The 23,012-nt window shown below is 41.9% G+C and overlaps 1 protein-coding gene across 2 annotated transcripts in view; it reads right to left on the reverse strand.

Annotated features, from left to right (window-relative positions):
• The window catches only part of ZNF236 (zinc finger protein 236), an 80,834-nt gene that overhangs the window by 37,945 nt on the left and 19,877 nt on the right, over positions 1–23,012 (reverse strand). For both annotated transcript variants that reach the window (XM_015562757.1, XM_015562758.1), the window contains exons 4-11: positions 20,490–20,668; positions 18,843–18,967; positions 18,377–18,549; positions 17,448–17,591; positions 14,518–14,715; positions 13,398–13,626; positions 4,941–5,213; positions 3,530–3,733 (exon numbers count right to left, since the gene is read on the reverse strand). In XM_015562757.1, the coding sequence (XP_015418243.1) occupies positions 3,530–3,733; positions 4,941–5,213; positions 13,398–13,626; positions 14,518–14,715; positions 17,448–17,591; positions 18,377–18,549; positions 18,843–18,967; positions 20,490–20,668 (1,525 nt within the window). The remainder of the gene's footprint in view (positions 1–3,529; positions 3,734–4,940; positions 5,214–13,397; positions 13,627–14,517; positions 14,716–17,447; positions 17,592–18,376; positions 18,550–18,842; positions 18,968–20,489; positions 20,669–23,012) is intronic.

Genomic DNA, 23,012 nt, shown 5'->3' on the forward strand with positions numbered 1-23,012 from the left:
TCTCCTCCCGCAGGCTTTAGGCCACCCTTGGTGTAGCTCAGTGGTTCTTAACCTTGGCTGCACATTAGAATCACCATGGGAATCTTTTTAAAATCCTGATTTCTGGGCCTCATTCTGTGGTAATTCTGTTTCTTTGTTACTAATGTTGTGGCCTCACCCCATAACAAAGAAACAGAATTTCCGGAGGATGAGGCCCAGAAATCAGGATTTTAAAAAGATTCCCAGGTGATTCTAATGCGCAGCCAAGGTTGAGAACCACTGGTGTAGCTCCTTCAGACACAGACAGGCAGTAGCACTGTCAGCCCTGACATTTCACCTTCATTGAAACAACCTGCTCAGAGTCTTACCTGGAGACTGCAAACTGGCAATCCGCACCCAGCCTCAAGCTCGGCACCCTCACAAGACCCACAGGTGTCCCTCCTCTCTGTGGTACCCCCACACTGGTGTAGGATCCCCCTCCAGCTACCTACCACTGCAGCACAAACCCCACCTGGCCCCCACTCCTCTCCTAATTCTTTCCCTTTTGGCTTCTGGAACCTCTGTATTCCATCACAAACAACCTCACAAAATGTCTGATTCATAATTTCTTTTCCACAATACAATGTTTCTGGTCACATGCTTCCCTTGAGGCTCTCAGTCTCATTCCTAAGGACCCATTCTTTGAAGCTAAGGAGGCCTGGCCCTGAGGGGTGGCCGTCTCTGTCTCCCAATTATCTTCCCTTCCTTCCCCACAGGCCTGCACTACACCAGCCAAATCCCTTCACATCCAATCCCTTGCACAACTACAAATTCTTGGGCTCTTCTGAAATAATTCAGAAGATCATACAAAGAAAAACAAAAGAGCTTGACAGGAATACCTCAGAGAAAACCGTAAATGAACAGCTTAGTGCACACTTGAACAAAAGGGTTTGTTATCTACAAACACAAGTGGGATCAACCACACATGCTGCTCTGTAATTAATTACTTGTTCATTAACATCTGTTCAAGTCATTGCATATGACAGCCTCCTCCTCATCCTCTAGGTGTCTGCAAGGAATCCCACTGCACCGATATGCTCAGGACATCACATGCAGTACTGCTGGATGTTTTCATCACCTCTAACTATGCACAGTCATGATGGATGATAACCTAGTATGTACAACTGTAATCTCATGTTCCCCCAGACATGGACTCTCTGGACTGGTGCCCAGGCACAAGAAGATTCAAAGCCCTCTGCAAGGGGCCAAGGGGGTTCCCTACTTTGAATTATTAAAGAAAGTAAAATAATAGGCCTCAGTTTTTAGATGCTTTGTTTTTCACCTCTAATAATTTTACAAACACTAAGTTCTGTTAAAAAGTTAGGATAATGATAAGGTCTCAATTTTTGAAGAAAAAATTAAGGGTGAATTAAGCATACATAAAAGTCCTAAGGTGTTGGTTATAATATGTCATTTCTACTAGACTATCCATCAGTCCTTTAATATGGTTTTGGGTTTTTTTTTTTTTTAAAGGAAATTGCTAACCTCAAAGAAAGGCATGAATAAATTTCACTTAATATATTCCAAAAATAAACTAAAAGTATCCTTAAAATGTCCTATAATCCCTTCCATAGTAACGGAAGAAACAGCTTCATCTTATTATGATGCTTGAGGAAAATACAACTTAGTCTTACAGGTGTGTTCATATATTGCAAGTAGTAGGAGAATGTAAATATTGCAAAATGACAAACATAAGTATATATGATTAAAAACACATACAGTAAATTTGATACACTAGGTTAGACAAATGTGTTAAAGAAAAGCAAGATACATGTATTAAAACCAATAAGATTAAAACACAAATATAAACTTGGAAGATCAAGGCTTAAAACAATAGATAACCAAAGCCTGGCTCACTTCAAAGAAAAGATATTGTAAACATCTATGCTATGTAAAATATTACACTTAACCACACACACAAAATAATCATACAGAGAGAAAAATGGTGATTTAAAAAAATAGACATATCTAAATGTATATAATTTGAAAATCCATAAACAGCTACTGGTCAGAATATTATGATCACCCAATTCCAATACTTCCTCAATCTGCACGTTTTACTTAAAATTTCATTCTTAAATTAGAAAAAAGAACATTGAGAAGGAAATGGGCAGCATGTCTAGAGCCCTAAACTGCAGTAAATTAAAGATTGCTACAGACTACTGGTGCTAGACAGCATGACACAGGACTGTGAAAAGCCAGGTGCACGCTCCAAACTCCTATGCCGAGGGTGGTGCTAATGGATGTGGGAGGCTTGAGTTTCACTCAACACAGGCCTAGCCTAGACCCAGAACACCTAGGAACCAGCTCTGCCCTGAGCACAAGCTGGTCATATACTGATTAGTATCGCTACAACTCTCTCTAGGACCCAGTGTTTACATCGGTAGATAGAAAGAAGATTTGGAAAGACTATTAGCTATCTGTATAAATCATTTCCTTTTTGAATTCCGCTTCCACTAATTTGGTATAAGATGCAGGTATCTGTGAAGTCAATGAGTAAAATATGTGCCATTTTTAACCTTGGAAAGTCTGGAGAATCAGAACTCTAGTTCACTCAATTTAAGGATTTATAAACTTAAAGTTAAGAAACCCATAGGTTTTTAACTTGATTCATGGTCACCTGAAAAAAATGGCAATATGAGGATAACCTTGAAGCATGAAGGATAATTCTAGGGCCATTAAATAAATGTTTAATCTGTCCGGACTTTTCAGGAATAACACAAACCACTGAGAACCTACAGACTGTGGTGAAAATTAAATACATATTCAGTAAAATTGGTCTGTTTTTGGTTTTTTTTTTGTGAGCTAATAAAACCAGACAAGGATATCAAAGTATTCTAACTACCATGGGAGTGCTGATCTGTTTTTATGCTCTAAGCAATCAAATCCCCTAAGAATTATAGTTCCTCAGAAGCTCAAAGATTAAAGCAGCCCAAATAAATAATCCATTACACACCAGGTAAAAATTCTAAGAATAAAACATCAAAATACAAAGTGCACTTCACATAATGACCACCTACCCTTTTTAAAAAATATATTTTTATTGATTTCAGAGAGGGAAGGAGAGGGAGAGAGAGATAAAAACATCAATGATTAGAGAGAATTATTGATTGGCTGCCTCTTGCACACCCCCTACTGGGGATGGAGCCTGCAACCTGGGCTTGTGCCCTTGACCGGAATCAAACCTGGGACCCTTCAGTCCACAGGCCTGCACTCTATCCACTGAGCCAACCCAGCAAGGGCTTTAAGAGTTCCATTCAGGAAGAAATTTTTCTTCAGTGGAACATACTAATACTTTCACTTACACATATTTCTCTTCTAACCAAGAACATAATTTGAGCAACAGTTTAAACAGAACTAGGATCTAAACTGTAAGGGTGTAATATACCAGCCCATAACACAGCAAAGCTTTACAAGAACTGCACTAATATCAGCCTGAAACTACATAACGCTGTGACCATACATAGCATGACATACGCCTTCAGAGGTCCCAGAGGGAAGAGAACCTTACCTACGTCGGTTATGAGAATTGGTTCTTGCAAAGGAATGTCAGGGACTGGAGCGCTGGCCTTGCCGACACGAACCTTGGCGGGTTTCCGCTGGTGCCTCATCTTTCTCAACTCCGAGTGTTTAAAGTGGGAAGCTATGTGTGTCTTCCTATGGCCTGAGGTTCGGAATTTTTTGTCACAGTGAGGACAAGCAAAAGGTCTGACTCCTAATAAAAACAAAAGTAACCATACAATTATTCCAAGAAAATACATCTTAATTAATGCCAATATAAAATTTTAATCTTACTACTGACTTAAACATTCAATTTGTCATTTCATGCTTATAGTTTCCTGACTATTATAAATCACTTCTTTTCCCTAGTTTGCAAACAATTCATATTATAGATGTTAAGGCATGTAATAAAAGCATTTAAGTTAAAATATATACTATTTTCAGGACAAAGTAAAATATGGATAATCAAAGTACTAGAAGTCTTTACGAATATTAAAGTGTGTGAACTGTTCTCTCTCAAGCCGTAATCTGTGGCCTGGAGTCACATGCCTGCATCTGGGCTTTGCTGGGGTTGTGTGAACTAGTGTTTAGGGAGCACCCAGCATTTAGGAAACAAGCTGTTTTAATTGTAAATAATAACACCGCTGCTGCTATTGATAGTAATAACATATTGTACTATCACTTTCCTTTTCTGAAGGAAATTTCCTTCTTTTGCAATTTTACTGGTAAATGAAAATGCAGATTCCAGAGAAGGGCAAATAACAAAATTGACTAATTTCAGCTTTTTCAAACACTTATTCACATGGTCAGTTTAGCCCAGGAACCCCAGGCAGGTCAGGCAAGTTACTGCTAACCGTCCAGGGTTCCTTTTGGGGGTGATAAAAATGTGTGAAAATTCTGAATGTACACCTTAACACAGTGAGTTTTATGATCTGTGCATTATATCTCAATAAAGCTGTTATAAGTAAAACTGGAGCCCAAATATAAGTGTTTCTGACTTATTACTGGTTACAAAATATCTGAACATTAGAGGAGACGTGGGTGCCCGCCCTGCCTGAGGCCAGCACAAAGCTCCCTGCCTGACGGGCGCCGGCTGCAGCGGTCAGGTCTTCGCAAAGGGGGACGCTGCTCTTCCTTACCAAGGCCCACTGTCTACACCTGAGCGCGGCTGCCCACAGGCGGTCTCTCTCCCTCTGCTCTCATGTGCCCCTTCCCGAGCCCTGCCTCTGACCCCCCTCTTGCTGCCGGCAGCCACAGGACCACAGCCACGTGGGTTTTCTCCGCCAGTACGGACCTCATGCCTAGCCTACAGACGCCATCCACAAACAGGATTAAGGAAGGAAAAGTCCTGAAGGCGCTCGGTGGCGCTGCTCAGACTGCTGGGCACCGCCGGTCTGCGCACGGCGGCCCCGCCCCCGCACCTGTGTGCAGGCGGATGTGCACTTTGAGGCTCCCGGATGTGGAGAAGCTCTTCAGGCAGTACTGGCACTTGAAGGCCTTGATGCCCGTGTGCGTCTTGATGTGCGCAGTCAGGGTGCTCTTCACCGCAAAGGCCCGGAAGCACTGCGGGCACTTGAAAGGCTTCTCGTGCGTGTGAATGCGGATGTGGCGCACGAGGTCACTGGGCTTCCGGAACTCCTTGGTGCAGTAGGGACACACGTGCCACCGGACCCCGTTCTCCTCGCGGATGGACCCTGCAGCGCAGGGAGACAGATTGTGAGATGCCAGGTATCAAGGCGCCTAATGGCCCTAGGGCCAGCGGTTCTCAACCTGTGGGTCGCGACCCCTTTGGCGGTCAAGCGACCCTTTCACAGGGGTCGCCTAAGACCATCCTGCATATCAGATATTTACATTACGATTCATAACAGTAGCACCATTAGTTATAAAGTAGCAACGAAAGTAATTTTATGGTTGGGGGTCACCACAACATGAGGAACTGTATTAAACGGTTGTGGCATTAGGGAGGTTAAGAACCACTGCTACCTTCTGGCCCTTTAAATACAGTTCCTCATGTTGTGACCCAACCATCAAATTATTTTCGTTGCTACTTCATAACTGTAATGTTGCTGTTATGAATCGTAATGTAAATATCTGATATGCAGGGTGTATTTTCATTGTTACAAATTGTTAATAACTAAAGCATAGTGATTAATCACAAAAACAATATGTAATTATATATGTGTTTTCCGATGGTCTTAGGTGACCCCTGTGAAAGGGTTGTTGGACCCCCAAAGGGGTCGCGACCCACAGGTTGCTGCTCTAGGGTCGAGTGAACAGCTCCCTGCAACTGTAAAAAAAAACCCGATTCTCTTCGCCACAGCGGAAGATACATGCTCAGTTATGGAAATGGTGGAAATTTCCATCGTTACTGCGATTTGTGGGAGATACGATTTAATCTTGCAGAAAATCCTAACAGTCCCAAGAACGGAAAGCATAGCCAGTACGAGACAAGAGGGCTAACTGGACAGGTGATGTGACTAAGTCGAGAGTTAGCTGCAGACTTAGTCCATTGTGAATGTGAGTTAAAAACAGTGATTCCAAAATAACTCAACTTGAGAAGGAATGATGTACTATTTGAGCCTATCCAATATCACTAATAAAAATGCAAATAATTCAGAAGTGATAAGTCCTTATGCTATAAAAGGTAACTAATATGTAGTTATGAAAAAAATATATAACATGATCAAAATCAAAAGATTCTTTTGTAACTCTAAATATTCAACTCTGAATCAGGTTTAAAACTATTCCTACTAGAAAACAAAATCACAAGTAGAATTTCTGGAACTATAAGAACCAAATGATTTGTAAAGTATACAAAAAAATTAAAAACAAAATTCAGCAGAATACTTTATTTTTAAATTTTAAACAGATTTATTCATGTGACATAGACATACAACGTATAGAACCCACTTAAAATCAATTAAAGTTAATGAAATTCACCAGGAAACGTTAGCTCTTTATGTTAACTCTGTCTGTATAGTAAGACTTCACTTAAAGCTAACAGGTTTATGTGACTTAAAGCCAAATCACTACAAAGAAACCAACCGCACCCCAGGCTAACGAGTCAGATTCCTATAGTACTTTTCTGGTCAAAAGCACATCACCAAACTTCCAAATTAAGACCCAAATCATTCTAGTATTAAACAGTGAAATAAATGTGAACTATCGTACATTTAAGAAAAATTAACAAAAACAAGTAAGATAATCCTTTTACAACCTACTGATTCCAGTTCAGGGTCAGGCGGCGGAGAGCTTAGAGCACAGGCGGGCCACCCTGGACAGGCCGTCCTTCCATCACAGGGTCACGCTCATGCACACCCATGCTCACTAAGACCGGACAGTGTAGACATGCCAGGCACCGCACATCATGTTTACAGCTTTGTCACGTGGGAGGAAACCGGATCCAGAGAAAGCCCACGCAGACATGGGAAAAACCAACCGCACAGCCTGCGGGCCTGGCCGGGAATCCGGTTATTTTCCCTCATCAACATTGTAACAAAATGACGTTATTCGAGGATCTGCTGCATGAATGTAGTTTTAGCAGGAAGAAGAAAATCCCGTGTTTCCTCCTCCGTGCTACCAGTAAATACCAGGAACTCTCCTCTGTGCGAGTGACTGTAGGGAGAGAACATGTATTTTCCTGAACACACTGCTCTTTGCAAGACTAATTAACATAGGTTAGGAAAATGAATGAAAAATAACATTAAAATTTTTAAAACAGTAAAACAATGGAAATAAGAAGAACACAATTATGAGGAGAAAAAGTAGGAAACAGGGAAATGATTTCAAAATAAGAAAAAGACATTTAGTTTATAGTCATATTGCTTGTATTAAGGGAGACTAAAACTTAAGACTGCTTAAAATAGGAAAAATTAATTCAAGAAAGTAGAATAATTATCTAAACGTCTTTTCATGACAAATAAAAAAAGCAAGGTGTAACAAGGTAAGAGGAAATACTATTAGCCAAAATTAGTAAATCATCATGGAAAATCAAATGTTTTCCAAACAAAAATGAGAACCTATCTTTAATTACATAAGATAAGACTGTCATCAGATTCTAATTATCTGTGGGAATAGATGAAGCAGAGTTACAAATCTGGCCTGCACATTTGCTTGGCTCATCCAGGGCTACAATGGAAAACTGAAGCCAGATCCGGCCCTTTGACCAACTTCAGGAAGTTGGAGAAAACCACAGCCGCATTCCTCATGGCAACCTTCCTGGGTGCTGGGCAACAGCCTTCCTCTTCAAATGTATTATCAAATTTTAAAAGAAAAAGTATATGTTATAATCACTGTTGAGCTAAAAAGGCTTTTACTAAAGTTCAACATCTAGTCTTAACTACCAAAAAACTTTCTAAAAACAGGAAGAGATGAATAAAACAGATCCCAATACATTTGACTTAATAGAAAAATAGAGCAATCCTAATTAAATCCGGAAAAAGTCCACTATTACTGCTATTAATTTATGGTGTTTAGAAATATTAGCCAATGAAATTAGGTAAGATAAAGAGACATACTATATAAACTATAAGGGAAAGATAAAATCATTATTTACAAATGATATGATAACATACCCATAAAACTAAGTCTCAGAAAAAGGCCCATGTTTTAATACATGGAAGTCAGCATTCTCCATATCTGCAAACTAAACCCAGGAGAAAATTTTAAAATACAACTAAAACTTGAAAAGATCTGAATGAATGAAAGTGCACACTCTATTCTTTGGTACAAAGATTAAAATTATAAAGGCATCAAATCTCCCTGGCTAAATCACTTACATACAAATATCAATAGGACTTTTTTAGAACTACAGCTGTGGAAGTTTAGCAGATGATTCTAAAGTAGATATGAGAAAAAAAGTATGTGATAACAGTCAAAAATACACTTTCAGAAAAATGCAGCAAGAAAGGACTGGGCTCCCTATTAACGCTAAAACCAGTCAGTACCACAACGCATGAATAAAAACACAGATGAGTGAGGTAGAATAAAGTCCAGGCAGACCCACACAGGTCTGAGAGGATAACAGATGGGAAAGGTGACGTTGCACTTCAGTGAGGAAACCACACCATAAACATGTTTGTACACTGGGTGCTCACTTAGGAACAAAATAAGGTTGAGTCAAAGATTGCGTTTAAAATATGAAAGTATGAAACTGTTCAATAAAAGAGGTTGCTATCCATAATGTCAGTGGTAAAGTCTATTACACAAGTCTAAAAGTCATAAAACATTGACCAATTTGGCTATATGAAAACAAAATATTTCTCTCCAATTGGCTATATAAAAACAAACTCTCCCTTTTAACTCAAAAAGGCAAACAAAACAAACAAAAAAAGAAACAAAAACACATACACAAAGGCAAACAAATCAGAAAGGGACATGTACTATAAATACAGCTCACAAGAAACTATCATTCTTAGTATATTAATCACAGCAAATAAAAATCAAGTCCCTCCAATGGAAAACACAGGGGTTCTTTAACATGAGAAGCTGCTCAACCTCACTCCTTCTAAGAAATGAAATTAGAGCCACAATAAGAATGGTTTTAACCCAGGAGAGGGGTAAAAGGATCCCAGAGCTCTGATAACCATCTCCTCCCTGTGAGGAGACAGGTGCTCCTATGTTGTTGGGCATGTGAATCCCAAAGACTCCAAGTAAGGAAGCTGGTGATATTGACCAAAATTTCTAAAGTGCTTACATTTTTTTTCTTTTGTTAATCAAGCACATTAGTAACACAAATAATAAATCAGGTCTGTAGGCTGGATCAGCTTTCACACCCTGATGCTGATGACTGCCCTAAAGGTATGCAAGACTGGTGTCCTTGGTCATAGGAAATACACACTGAAGAAGTTAAGAGTTACTGGGGTATTAACTATATCTGCAGGTCATTCAGAAAATTGAGGGAAAACCCAGGTCAAGAGCAAGCAAATGTAAGAAAATGTTAATACTTGAGGAATCTAGATGAAAGGCATATGAGTATTCTTTGTATTGTTTTTGGAACATTTCAGTTAAGCCAAAAATTATTTCAAAATTAAAACCTTAGAGCAATCTTTATAGGGCTTAGCCTGTGCAACCTCTGACACTTCCGCTGATGTGCATTACAGATGCATTTACATGTGTGAAACCACAGAGCCACAAACATATCCACTGCAGCATGTTCGCATTAGCAAAAGACTGCATATAACCTAAACATCATTTATCCATGAAATGGGCTAGGACCCAGGCATTTTATAAAATAAGATAGGTAGAAAAAAGTAAACTGCAAAATAATATACAGTATGCCACCCATCCTGCTAAAAACAATAGTATGAAACATGTAATAATATGCACAGGCCTGTGTAAAAGACACAGAAAAAAACCCCAGTGACAGCAGCTGCCTTGGGGAAGGATGGGTAAAGGACAAGGATGACCAAGGTACTTCTCACTGTATACCATTTGTATCTTTTGAATTGTGTGGCATGAGCAAGTTTCACCTATCTACAAAATAATTTTGAACTATCTGTATTCACTAATCACTTCCTATGTGTCACACCATTCTACATACTTTACATGGACTTCCTCAATTCTCTTCCTTTTATTCTACCATTGCCCCCTTTCCAGAGGTGAAAGCTGACATTTTCAAGGTTAACTAGGTTGCCCAAGGTCAGATGCCAGTAAATGCAAAAGTCGAGGTACATTCTGAGACCACGTCACTTCCCCCAGAAGCAGAGCACACACTACGTGCTCACCGTGTGCCACAGGCCACTGCAGATATGGGCCTGCCCTCATGGGAACATGGTGTAGTGGTATAATCACACACACACAGCAGAGCTTTCTGGACACTAATGTAGAAGTTAAATTCTAAAAACTGACAGCACAAGGTAAGGAAGGCAGGCGTCTCTAGCAGCCTGTGTGGGCCATGTTGCTCCCCCTGCCCGCGGAACCAGCAGCATATCTGGACTGTTTACAAAGTCTTTGCCAGCCCTCAGCAGGGGGAGGCAGCATGACTATCTGCCTAGAGAAAGCAGAGTCTTGTTCACCCACCCACCTCAGAGCACATGTGGAGCTGCGGTCTCCGGGAGCTCATTCCTAGGGACCAGGTGCAGGAACCTGGTTAAAACACAGTCCTGGCTCTGCTTCGTGCAGTTCAGAAGTGCTGTCCGCCGAGCAGAAGCAGAGGACGGTCTGCTCTTTAGGGAGGGTCACTCAGTTTCCTGCAAACAGTCATGCGGTGTGAGGTTCCTAGAATGTCACCGTCACCTCAGGGCAGTCGAATTCCAGATCCAATGACAGCGACCAAAGCTAGTAGAACCCAGGGACATGAAGATGGACAGGCGGGTTTGCTGATTAGTTTAGAGGTGTAGCTTCTCCACACGTGCCCTAGCACCCTCAGTACACCTGTGCCAGGCAGGTGCATAAACAATATCACTTCACCTGTGTGTACAGGGCCCCTGGAAACCATCCATTTCAAATGGCCAGAATGTGTGCAGTACATTCAATGAGAACACCTGCCCTCCATGCAAATAGCTCCAGAAAGGGCCTGATGCCAAAGTTCTTAAAAATTACCTAAAAGGGTTCTCCCAGAGAGCCTACCCTAGGGACTGAGTCTCCCGTGCCCACATCAGCATCAGGAAGGCAACATTTCATAAAGAAGCACTTTTTTCCCTGTCATTCACACTGGTCTATTTAACACTGCCTTCAGCTTACTGCAGTATATGGGGTTTTTCTATACATTGGGAATAATTTCCCCCAAATACAGATATGTGACAAGAGAAGCTGTTTGCACGCTAATTCAAATTGTTTGGTATAAAAACATTGTTGAAACATACAGCAGAGTTATCCTGGTACCTTAATTTTTATTATTTAAAACTTTAACTCAAATCCTTTATAAAGACCAGAGCGGTGAAAAACAGTGTATTTTTTTTTAACTACTGAATAGAAAATGTTTGAAAATTTTAATTTTCTTTTCTGTGTGTGGACACAAAGTATGGGGGAAATATAATAAACAAAGCAAATTTTTTGCTACATTGCAACTACAGTTCTTTAAATTATTTCAACACCAATGTGTGTCCTAGATATTGAATGATTTATGAATAGTTATGATTTCATGATTTCATAAATTAACTGATTTAAAAGCACCGATGTTACACATTTTTTATTTCAAAAAGTATATTTTACATAGTAAAATTGAAAGAAAATACTGGCCAAAATAAAAAGTGTCATATAGAAAAATAAAGGGAAAAGGAATGATAGACAGAAATGAAAAATTAAATCTAAAATTTACTAGAACTGCAAAACCTTGCTGAATACTGTAAACATGTATTTAATTTATTCAAAAATTAACTTGTAGAATCTTTATGAACTCTGTGAGCACAACCCTCCCTATTACAATACTATAGGTAAGGTTGACCAGAACTCCACTCTGAAATCTGTTTAATGCTCAGCGTAGAAGAGAAGTTGATCCCAGCTCCTGGAGAGCTGAGAGAGGCAGCAAGATGAAGCCCACCTTTCTCAGTTTGAGGAGCCACTGCTACCTGGACTTGCAGGAAGCAGGTCTGGCCTTTAGTCCGGAGAAGGGCCTGATGCCAGCAGCATGTCAGAGCACCTTCAGAGGTTCTGGCATGATGAATACAGACAGCAGCCAGTGCTAACTCAGACAAAAGGCTCCACCCCGCTGGGGATCTCCATTCATTCAACAGGTGTATGGAGAGTAGATATTCAAAATGCAAGCACCTTGTGACCTGCAAGGCTGTCCTGTCATAACACAAATATGTGCAAATGGCCCTTTTTCCTTCCTGCCTCCTTGCTACTAGGAAAATCCTGACGAAAAACTGCTCAAATTCCACTGTCCACTTTCCCCTGGGAAAGGGCAGATCCAGGGGAAAGGAGAGCAGGCTACAGTGCTGTGTGGGCTGAGAAAGGAGGATTTCACAACCACCTGTTAACGAGGAAACACATTCTCAGAAGTGAACAGAGATGAAAACATCATTCCACACTGTGTAGCAAGAAAGCCCTTGTTCCCCCAAGACAACTGGGGGAGGTAGAGAGTTAGAGCCTCTAAGAAAATATTTTCAAGGGAATGCTTCTGCCCAAAAGAAAATAAACTATTTTACTCAAGAAAGATCTAGTAACCCTGCCCCCATGCAAAGAGCCATGCTGAGGGAGCAGGGAATTCAGAAAGGAACACAAGTTACTCCACTGGCACAACCACTAACAGTGACCACAGGACGGAGAAAGGAGGAGAGGAGCCCTCTGCAGGGAGCTTCTGTGAGGAGGGCCGCCCACAGGAGTGTGGGTATGGAATGCGAGGAGGGAAGGAAGAAGGCCTTCCTAATGAACAGCAGCCGGGAAACATGGCATGCAGAAGAGATGAGGTCTTGACGAACAGCAGGAAACCCACGTTACTGTCAGGAGAGCGGGGGCAGGAAGACAGGACATACCTGTGGGGCAGATTACGGAGGCTCAAAGGCCAAGAAGCAGAAATGAGTGTAAGGGAAAGGCTGGGGCTTTAGAGTGGAGGAGCTGTGCTTTCCAGGTCAGCAATGGGGGCACCATCACTTGGAGGAAGGAAGGGAAGAGTTGGCCGAGGCAGCCATAGCAGTGTAACCAGAATGCGCAGCCTCAGAGGCAGGAAGGGCTAGAGCATAGGAGGGTCAGTGACAACTAAGGTCAAGCCCTTGGAATGAGTCAGGGGGAGACTCGAATCATGGGAAGAAGGCAGGCAGCCCATGGAAAAGAGATAGTGTAACAAATTTATCTCCTGGTTTTCAATTTTAAATATCAAACGAATACTATGAGGTAGACATTATCAGAACATTCAACAAACATCACCTTCAGAAGAAAAAGAAAGACATTTCTTCAAAATATGCAAACATCCAAAGGTTAAAGCACACTGAAATTACCAGGTAGAAATGGTGATTTCTTCTTTATTAGCTTCTTCTCCCTTTTGTCCGGCTTCTCTGGGCTCTCCTGTTCTTTCTCCGGCTCCACATCTACAGGGTCAGCTGGCTCACTGGGCACGTCGGGAAGTTCCGGGTCCTGACCCTGCACGGTGGAGCTCTTGGGGTGGCTGGCGTCGCTGGGGTGTGCTGCAGCTGGAATTGAAGACAGCCCACTGTTTTCTAAGGCTTGCTGAGACAGAAAAAACTCGAAGGTTAGGAGATCCACTGGCCCAAACCTACAACCAAGTCAGCTTTACCTACAGAACTGTAATGCTACCACCTAGAAACGTAAGTCTGCATTTCCAAGGAGCCATCTGTAAGTGACACAACCAAAGGTTTGAGGCTGACACGTCCCTTCTAATATCTGACATCTCACCTTCACCCAAACATGGTATGGCAAGCTTTGACATTTTCCAATTAAAGGGGATTTTAGTGAATTAATTTGACTTCTCGGTATGTGACCTCAGACAACTCTGGTTGTCTCTGAAAGGATTTGAAAATCAGTTTTAAGTTACACTGGGTTTACTCTTAAGATAGCCGCTGTTGTGACATCTGGCCAAGTTGTCCCCACAGGGTAGAGGCGAGGTTAGCTTTTATAGTAAGTACATAACTAGCGAGGAGGAGGAACAAGGCCATCTGTTTAGAAATGAAGATGGGACATGAGGCTGGCTGGTCAGAACCAGGAAAGAACTCCATTCTCCACCCGCCCCTCCTCTTCCATCTCTTCCCCCACACAGAGCTTACTCCAAATAGTTACAGCACAACCTCAAAAAACAGTGGAACATTTCTATGTCAACAGGGACAGACACAAGAAAGTTCTGAGAAGCCCATTCTTTTAAAGTAAATTTACTGAGAGAAAAAATTAGAACTTTAAACTTCTAAAAAGTGTATAGATTAATAAATCATTTAGAATTCTGCACTGTCCACAAGTAATTAAGCCTATTTTACTTCATTATAACTTATTCAATTAGGACACATTTTCAATGAAGATTCCTTTACTCTGACAAGCACCCTATACTTCTCTCTCAGTAGCAACACCCAGACTCCCACAGACACAGCCAAGAGCTGGAAGTGCACTCACCTGTAGGATGTCCTGGCTGATGCCCACGGTGATGCTGAGCGGCTGGCCAGGCGGGGGCACCGGGCTAGACTCCACGGGCTCTGACAGCTCCAGCAGCTGCTGGATGACATCAGTCACCGCCTGTGAGCTCTGCTGGCTCACAGCTGACGGGACCTGGGCTTCCGTCTGCTGAAGAGGTAAAGTTTGAAACAGCGTGGCCTGTTATTAAAAAATATAAACAATTATATTAATTAGTACTTCAATTATTTAAAAAAAGAAAGAAGCATAACCTCCCTATAAGCATTAAAATCTAATTCTATCCCAAATTTTAAATATAATGTCTCACTAATTTTTATGTTTTGGCACAATACTGGCTCTTAAAAGATCATATTCAGTGAATTTTCTACTACAACCATTTAAAGTTTTTTAAGTATTAGCAGATACTAGCAATTCAAGGGACTGAGCAAACCTCAGACTCCTCTGACCTATTAGAATGAAAGGATAGAAAGAGTTACAAAATAAAGGAAATAAGAAAGAATCCACTGTGGGCAAAAAATTCAAAACTCTTCTGGAGAAGAGAAGCACTGGGTGCTCTGTGAAGCTACAGCTCAGAACATCTGAGGAGAGGGCTGATCCAATTCCTCAGAAGCTCAGGAATCTGAAATGCCTCGTCACAAACACGTGTGGAGGAGGAGAAGGAGAATCGACCCTGTATGCTCCATAATGGTGGATGCAGGACATCACACGTCTGTCAAAACCCACAGCACATACAGCACAGAGTGGACTCTGGCTACTGATAACACATCAGCATTCGGCCCTGGACTCTTAACAAAGGCACCACACCCACGTAAGTTGTTAGTAACAAGGGGGAGTACGGACTTCCCTGCTCACTTTTTCTGTAAACCTAAAGCTGCTCTAAAAAATATTTTTATAGTCTATTACTAACGAAAAGAAAGACCATGGGAAAACTACTTCGGACTGACAATTAACCCCTGGCCTCCTCCTGTGAAAGAGGGCAGTGAGGCTTTTACCTTCAGACAAAAAAAAGGGGGGGGGCTCTAAAAGAAATAAAAGTAAACAATAATTTAGGGAGAACATGAAGCCTTTTGTGGCACTTAGGTCCCCAGACTAAACACAAGTCCTTTCTGTGCTGCCTCCAGAGACCCCAGGTTTGAGAACTGGTTCCTCAGGCAAAGGGACCCTGGAGAAGAACCAGCTCCATCTTCTGTGAAAAGTTCACATGAGGGTTTGCTGTTGCCTCATTCCAAAATGCAAATGGGACCAGGGTTATAACAATTACATCTGAAACAGGGAGCCCTGGCAGGTGACCCAGGCAGGCGACTCTAGAAGGAAGAGACCTTTTAGAAGGAAAATGCTAGTTCGGTTTCCAAGGTAAGTACAACAAACCAGAAAAGCATGTCTTGAAAAAGAAACAATCTGATTATGAAGGAGAGCTCCAGAAATTAAAAATTGTACTAGCTAAAAATATCAATAAGAGAATCATAGAATGAAGCTGAGGAAAACCCATAAAAGTAGAGCAAAAAGGCCAAAAGTTAGAAAAGTGAAATGCAACCTTGGTCATGTGGCTCAGTTGGTTGAGTATCGTCCCATGCACCAAGAGGTTGCTGGTTCAATTCCTAGTCAGGGCACATGCCAGGATTGCAGGCTTGATCCCCAGTAGGGAGCGTGCAGGAGGCAGCCAATTAATGTTTCCCTCTCATCGATGTTTCTACCTCTGCCTCTCCCCTCTCTAAAATCAATAAAAACATATTTTTTTAAAAAAAGAAAAGTGAGATGCAAAACAAGAGCCACAAAGAACTCACCTAGAGGCTGAACATGGAGTCCCAGGCAGTCCTGAAACTGGCCCATGCCGTAATGCTGGACCCTCACATTGTCCAATAGGGAAAGGGAGGAAGTGTTCATGTTTCCACAACCTTACACTGCATTTTCAGGTATTTATCAAGATAATTTAAAAAATTATCTGGATTATCATTCCAGATTAGTCACTACATCTACATATTTGAATTGCCTTGTGCCAAAGGAAATGGTGAAAACTCTTAGTATTTGGTTGTTTTACACAGTGAAAATTTCTTTAAAAAATACTCGGTCCAAAATAGAATTTTAAGACTTAATTATTAGGCACTAATTATTCTCCAGTTTCAGGACTTATTTACAATACCCTCCCTGATGAAGAGTGAGCTGAGGTATCAATCCCAAGCTGTGAATATTGTGAGAAAAGAAAGGACAAAACAAACAGTAACAGTGAGCCTAACGCTTAAAGACAAACACTCATGTGGGGCAGGAGGCAGCTGTGGAAGCCCCAGACTCCCAGCCAAGCTCACTGTAAGCACACACCCACACTCGCACACTTCTGTCATGGTCTACGGCCATGACACCGCACTGTGCTTAGATTTTGCCATTTACTATCAATTGAGCGGTGGAAGTAACAGACTGAGCTATAGAATCCCTCGAATAAAAAGAATAAGTGTGTGTGTAAAGTCATACAATTTTAAATACATGTACTGAAAAATACAATTTAGTTCCCCAACCAAAATCCAAAATCTAAGGAAAAATTATCACTGTCACCTTAGGGAGAAATAGAGCTTAAAAGGATATTTAATTTTTAAATTATAGCATAATGATAAAGAATATTCACTGGTAGTCACCAATAATGTTGCAGGAATTCCAACTCAATAAATTGATGATTCTATTTGTCTTATTTTTATTGGTTCAGGTGATAGTCTATAAATCAGGATTATCTAACACTATTCTAAAATTTAAAAGATTTTTTTTACTAATTAAAAAATAGTAGCACTATACAACCATGTAGAAAAACTTCATAGCACCTCTATGGTAATAAATATTCTAAGTAATATTCAATTTTAAAGATTATGAGTGAGATGATAGATTTTGGTAAAAGAATATCCTACCAGCCAGCTCACTGAACTTACCGTTAAAACATGAGCAGTCTCTGCAGAGCCCGTGGAGTTCTGTGGCCCACCCATATGCATCTTGCTGATATGAGTGTTTAAGCTACCTAAACTTTTAAATACACAGCTACATTCTGTACAATTATAGGTAGGGCCATTCTTGACCTTAAAGAATAAAAGAGAAAAAATTATTTTTTACACTTAATTACTAGATAAAAACATTTGAATTAGGACACATCATAATTGACCATTGCATTAAAAATGACAGGAGTAATTTAACCCTTTAACATTACTTTTTCCTTTAAATTAGATAGCTCTAGAATAAATGACCCAGTTCTTTAATCAATATGGTAGTATGAGATTAAATATCACAGTCTTTTCTATATTAGAGTAAAAAAACATAGTTGTTAGTTATTATAATTTAGTAAGAAGATGTCTGATGTATGTTCTCAATTTCCTAAAGGATTACACACAGCCCGCAATGAAGGGTAGACAGACACAGACATAACACTGAGCATTCGTGGGATAAAGTGCACAAGTTAGGAAGGATGGTCACATGGTAGGTGAACCTATCATTGCCAGTCCCAGCACTGCACATCAGCTGCTGCAACACTATAACACAGCCTGCAGGGGACTAGAGAGGGCAGGAAGTGGAGGGGCAGGTCCAAGTACCTATTCTCTCACCATCAGTAAGCCCGCTTCAGTTATTACATTGTGGCAGCTGCCTTCAACTTACCTAGATAAGACTTTCAGTCTATTCCTAACACCTTCTGAAGAGATTCATCACAGGACTGAATAATACTCAGCAACTAATCTTTAGAGGAGGTTTCTGGAGCATCACTGTCTGTCCCACCACAGGCCCCTGTCTCAGGGCTGTGCTGACAGTCACCTCCGCAGCACCGTGAGCAGCCGCACACCTGGGAACCCCACAGCCCACAGGCCAGGCTTACCTCCGAGTGCACTCTCTGCACGTGAGACTGCAGGTTCCCCTTCTGAGAAAAGGCAGCTGGACAAAAGGCACAGGCATGGGGCTTTTCGCCTGTGTGCTTGATCATGTGGGTCTGCAGCGCCCCCTTCTGGTTAAAGGCTTTTCCGCATTCACTGCACTTAAAGGGCCTTTCACCTAGGGAAAGGGGAGAATGGACACAGAATTGTGAGAGCCTTTGACGGATTAAAACAGAAATACTTTGGTTATCCAGACTCAGGACCCCAAACTATCCTTCCAGCTAGAACGTCCCCCTGTGACTGCAGATTCAGATATCCAATTGCCTACCGCAAAGATCTCAAAATTGACACACAGATTACACAGCAAACTATGGAAATGCCAAAGTTAAATTCTAGGTCTAGCTGGCTCTGGACACATTTCTCTCCTGTGCACCACACTGTGAGTCATCCAGAGGTAAGCATGTTCCACACCTGTGTGTATCCTGATGTGCCGAGTGAGCTGGCTGGGCTTCTGAAACGTCTTCCCACAGTGCGGGCATGAGTACGTGAATCCACTCCTGTCAACGTTCCGATTGTATGACCTCGTACTTGACATCCTAGTATAATAAAAGGGATGCTCATGAAGTCGTCTCCCATGTGTTACAAGCTCGACAGTAAAATCCTTCCGGAAAGGTTAACTGGCTAGTCAGGAGAATGTGCTTCAGTGAAAAGTCAATTCCATGTAAGTGTGTATGTCCCCCACCCACACATATGTACACACATACATGTATTAGTTTTGTGTATCCAATATCATAAAAATTCATTTTTTCCAAATGTAATGACAGAAACAGTTTGTGTCTGAGGCGGAATGCCTTTTGCAGACAAGCTTTGCTGTGATGGTCAGACACGAAGGTCTGTGCAGCTGTAACCTATACCTCCACTGGCTCCTCTGCTACTTCTTCCTGTCCCTTCATTTCACACCACCTGATGATGGTGACCTCCCAAGTCCTACTTCCAACCACTCTGACACCTCCACTGAGCACCACCCCGCTACCTCTAACTCTGCTCGACCTCCGGGGATGGCTCAGGGTGGCTCAACTCCAGTGTGTTGCAAGCAAAACTCTTCCTTTATTCCTAGCCTGCTCCTCCCTGTGACTGGAAAGGGTACCCCACACTGTGCAAGTTTAAGCCTGGGGAGTAGGGACCATGCTTCCCTCTCCCTGACCCCGACTTCAAGTGCATCTCCAAAGGCTGCTGGTTTTACCCCAGAACATCTCCAAAGATACCCCCTGTTCCTTTCCCCCTGTTGTCTTCCTGCCATGCCAATTCAGTGGTCTGCCGCTTCCACCCCACCACAGGGCAGCCACACCACACCTAAAGTCAGGGCAGGCTGTTCTGTGTGTAAAACCCTCTGACAGCTTCCATCGCACCCAGGATAAAAGCTTCATCCCCACAGTGGCCTCCACCAAAGGCCCCACAGCCCCAGGTCCTGCATCCTTCAAAGTCAGCCACAGCACCTGCCTGGCGTGGAGGGCTCTCACTGCCCAAATCAATGCGATTTTACTTCCTTTTCAATACAACCACCTTCTGAAATGGTTGCACTGACTGATTCTTTCACTTGGTCTGTGCAGGCACATGTTTAAATCCTAATAGTCTAGTTTTAGAGCTCATAATATTAGTAACCATGCCTATATTTAAATACACACATACATCTGCAAATTGGAGACATACAAGTACCATGGCTTGGCATATATGTTTCTGTATGTGTGCTAAGCACCATGTCAGGCTCATGTAAATTGTAAAGAGTGAAGCAGTATAAATAAATCAATGCATTAAAAAGGACCTAAATGACCCTTGCTGATCAACTTTACACAGTGTTACCTGCCTGTAAAAACAACACCAGCACCTTGTTCTACAGTTTCAACATTAAAATGCTGGCTAAAACTGTCTACCCACAGAGCCTGGCACCTATTTTTAATTTCTGAGCTCAATTTTCCTACTGTAGATATGAGCTACACATTATAAAAGACATCCTGACACTACACTAGATTAGCCAATATTTTTAACCAATCACAGCAAAATTTGCCAATTCTTAATACATTATACGCATTTTTCCCAAGCCCAAGTAGAGACTTGTACCTAATTTTGTAATGATTCTTCATGTGCTCCTTCAGCTGTGCTGCTGTCTCGAACTCCTTCCTGCAGGCCTTGCAGGTGTGGGCCCTGCCACCAGCCAGCTCCTGGCGGTGCTCCTCCATGTGCAGGGCCAGCTGGCTCTGCAGAGTGAACTCATCCCCACACTCAGAGCAGATGAGGTTCTGCAAAAGGAACACCATCCATGAGCACAGCTAGTATTGTACACGGTCGATATGCAAATTATACTTTCCTCTGGAATAGACACTATTCTTACCTCACAAAAAATATATCATTATCCTATATAATAAAAGCCTAATATGCAAAGTGTCCAGTCAGCTGGTTGGCCATTCAACCAATTAAAGTGTAATATGCTAATGATATGCTAAAGCCACTCAACTACTGGCTATGCCGTGCACTGACCACCAGGGGGCAGACAGTCAACTGGTCAACCAGTCGCTATTACTTGCACTGACCACCAGGGGGGAGACACTTCAGGGGGGGTCTGGCCAATCATGGGGACTGAGATGGGCGGGACATGCCCTGGAGCCCTCGGCCAATCATGGGGACTGAGATGGGCGGGACACGCCCTGGAGCCCTCCCACGGCCCCTCCCCCTGGCTTGCCCTGCCCCTGATGGGCCCACATCTGGGCGGGCCTGCCAGACCCCACCCATGTATGGCACCAGACCTCTAGTGTCTAAATATGAAGATAAAAAAACATTTTTTTTGGTTGGTAGAAAAGATAGAAAGACAGGGAAAAAGAAGAGAGAATAGCATAATTCTTGAGCAAAGTAAATTGTTTCAAGTTGGCTGTTGGGTGACTGGCATTTTGTCCATCTATGCTATGAATACTCTACAGAATGGCAACAGCACAAAAGAATCAGGAGAGAAACTAAGATTATAAATCGATAGACCACCTCCAAAGAAAAGGGAAGCCGATAAAGTTTTAGATGGAAACAACTATCATTCTTTCACTTGGTTTATAGGTAGTCGATTACAGAAAAAATCTGGCACTCTGTCCAGACGTGGCCTGCCAAGCATCTGGAACAGGTGGTCTGAACAGGGCTGTAGAGAAAGTATAAAATACACAAAGTATTTCAAAGACTTACTACAAAAAAGAAACATAAAAGAGCTCAAGCACTTTAATATTTGAATTATAATATTTTGGAGATATTTTCATAAATATATTAAAATAAAATGTATTTATGCTTTTTATGATTTTTTAATATGGCTGCTATAAATTTTAAATAACTCATATTTCAATTAAATAACATAATAGCTACATGCACTTGGACAGGTTAATCCCTCCATGACTGTGAAACAGGGACATTGGTACCCTGCCCTCACCCAACACCTGAACTGCAGTGAAGTGAGTGACTGTGTAAGAGGTGAACAGCATGGAAAAAAGAAGTCCTTACTATGACTATAATAGTAGAAACTGCCGATTTAGCACAAGGTTCAGTGAGCTGACTCACAAGGATCGGTAACATAATTGTTTACTTAGACGATTCTCAAAATGAAATGTCCAAAGATGAAAAAGAAATGAGTGTAATCTAGCAATGGCATAAACTGTTATTCCCAAATAACAAAATAATCAGCTATTTCTTTCCACCAGTGTTTTCTAAATACTGTACACAGTCTTAGAAATGTATGTAACCCACATTAAAATGAGGCTGCTCATCAACACTGCTCAGAGCATCCTTTGCAGAAAAGGACAAGATTGGCCCTAGCCAGTTTAGCTCAGTGGAAGGGTCCCAGGTTTGATTCCAATTAAAGGCACATACCTCGGTTGCAGGCTCAATCCCTGGCCCTGGTGCAGAAGGCAACCAATCAATGTTTCTCTTTCTGTCTCTCTCCCTCCATTCCACTCTCTCTGAAAATCAATGGAAAAATGTCTTCAGGTGAGAATTAACAAAAAAAGAAAAGAGTGCTGATGAAGGGAAAATATTTTGAGCAATCCATAATGATTTCAACTTTAAATTGGTATCTACGTATATAAAGAGCCAGGGGCCATCGCAACCGAACAGGCTGAGTGGGACTTCAAGGCCAATGGGGGGCGGGGGCGGGGGTGAGAGACAACCAAACAACTGAATAGCAGGCTGTGTGGGGCAACCAGGCCGGCAGGGGGGTTAGTCAGGGTGGCGCCCCCCTCCATGCATGAATTTCATTATATAACTAGGGGCACGGTGCACGAAGATTTGTGCATGGGGGGTGGGTCCCTCAGCCTGACCTGCACCCTCTCCAATCTGGGAGCCCTCAGGGGAGCCCTCTCCAATCTGGGAGTTTCTGTCTGTCTTTGCAATCATACGAGCAAATTGTCTGAGTTCCCAACCCAGTTTAATTTGTTGCTAACAGAATAATAGAGGCATTTTTTTTTCTTTGCTTCATTGGTGGGAGATTTCCTAGAAGTTTTAGGACAGTGGTTCTCAACTTTCCTAATGCCGCAATCCTTTAATACAGTTCCTTATGTTGTGGTGACCCCCAATTTCATTGTTACAAATTGAACATAATTAAAGATTTACAAAAAG

This window comes from Myotis davidii, unplaced genomic scaffold, assembly GCF_000327345.1.
Source record: "Myotis davidii unplaced genomic scaffold, ASM32734v1 scaffold96, whole genome shotgun sequence".
NCBI lineage: Eukaryota > Metazoa > Chordata > Mammalia > Chiroptera > Vespertilionidae > Myotis > Myotis davidii.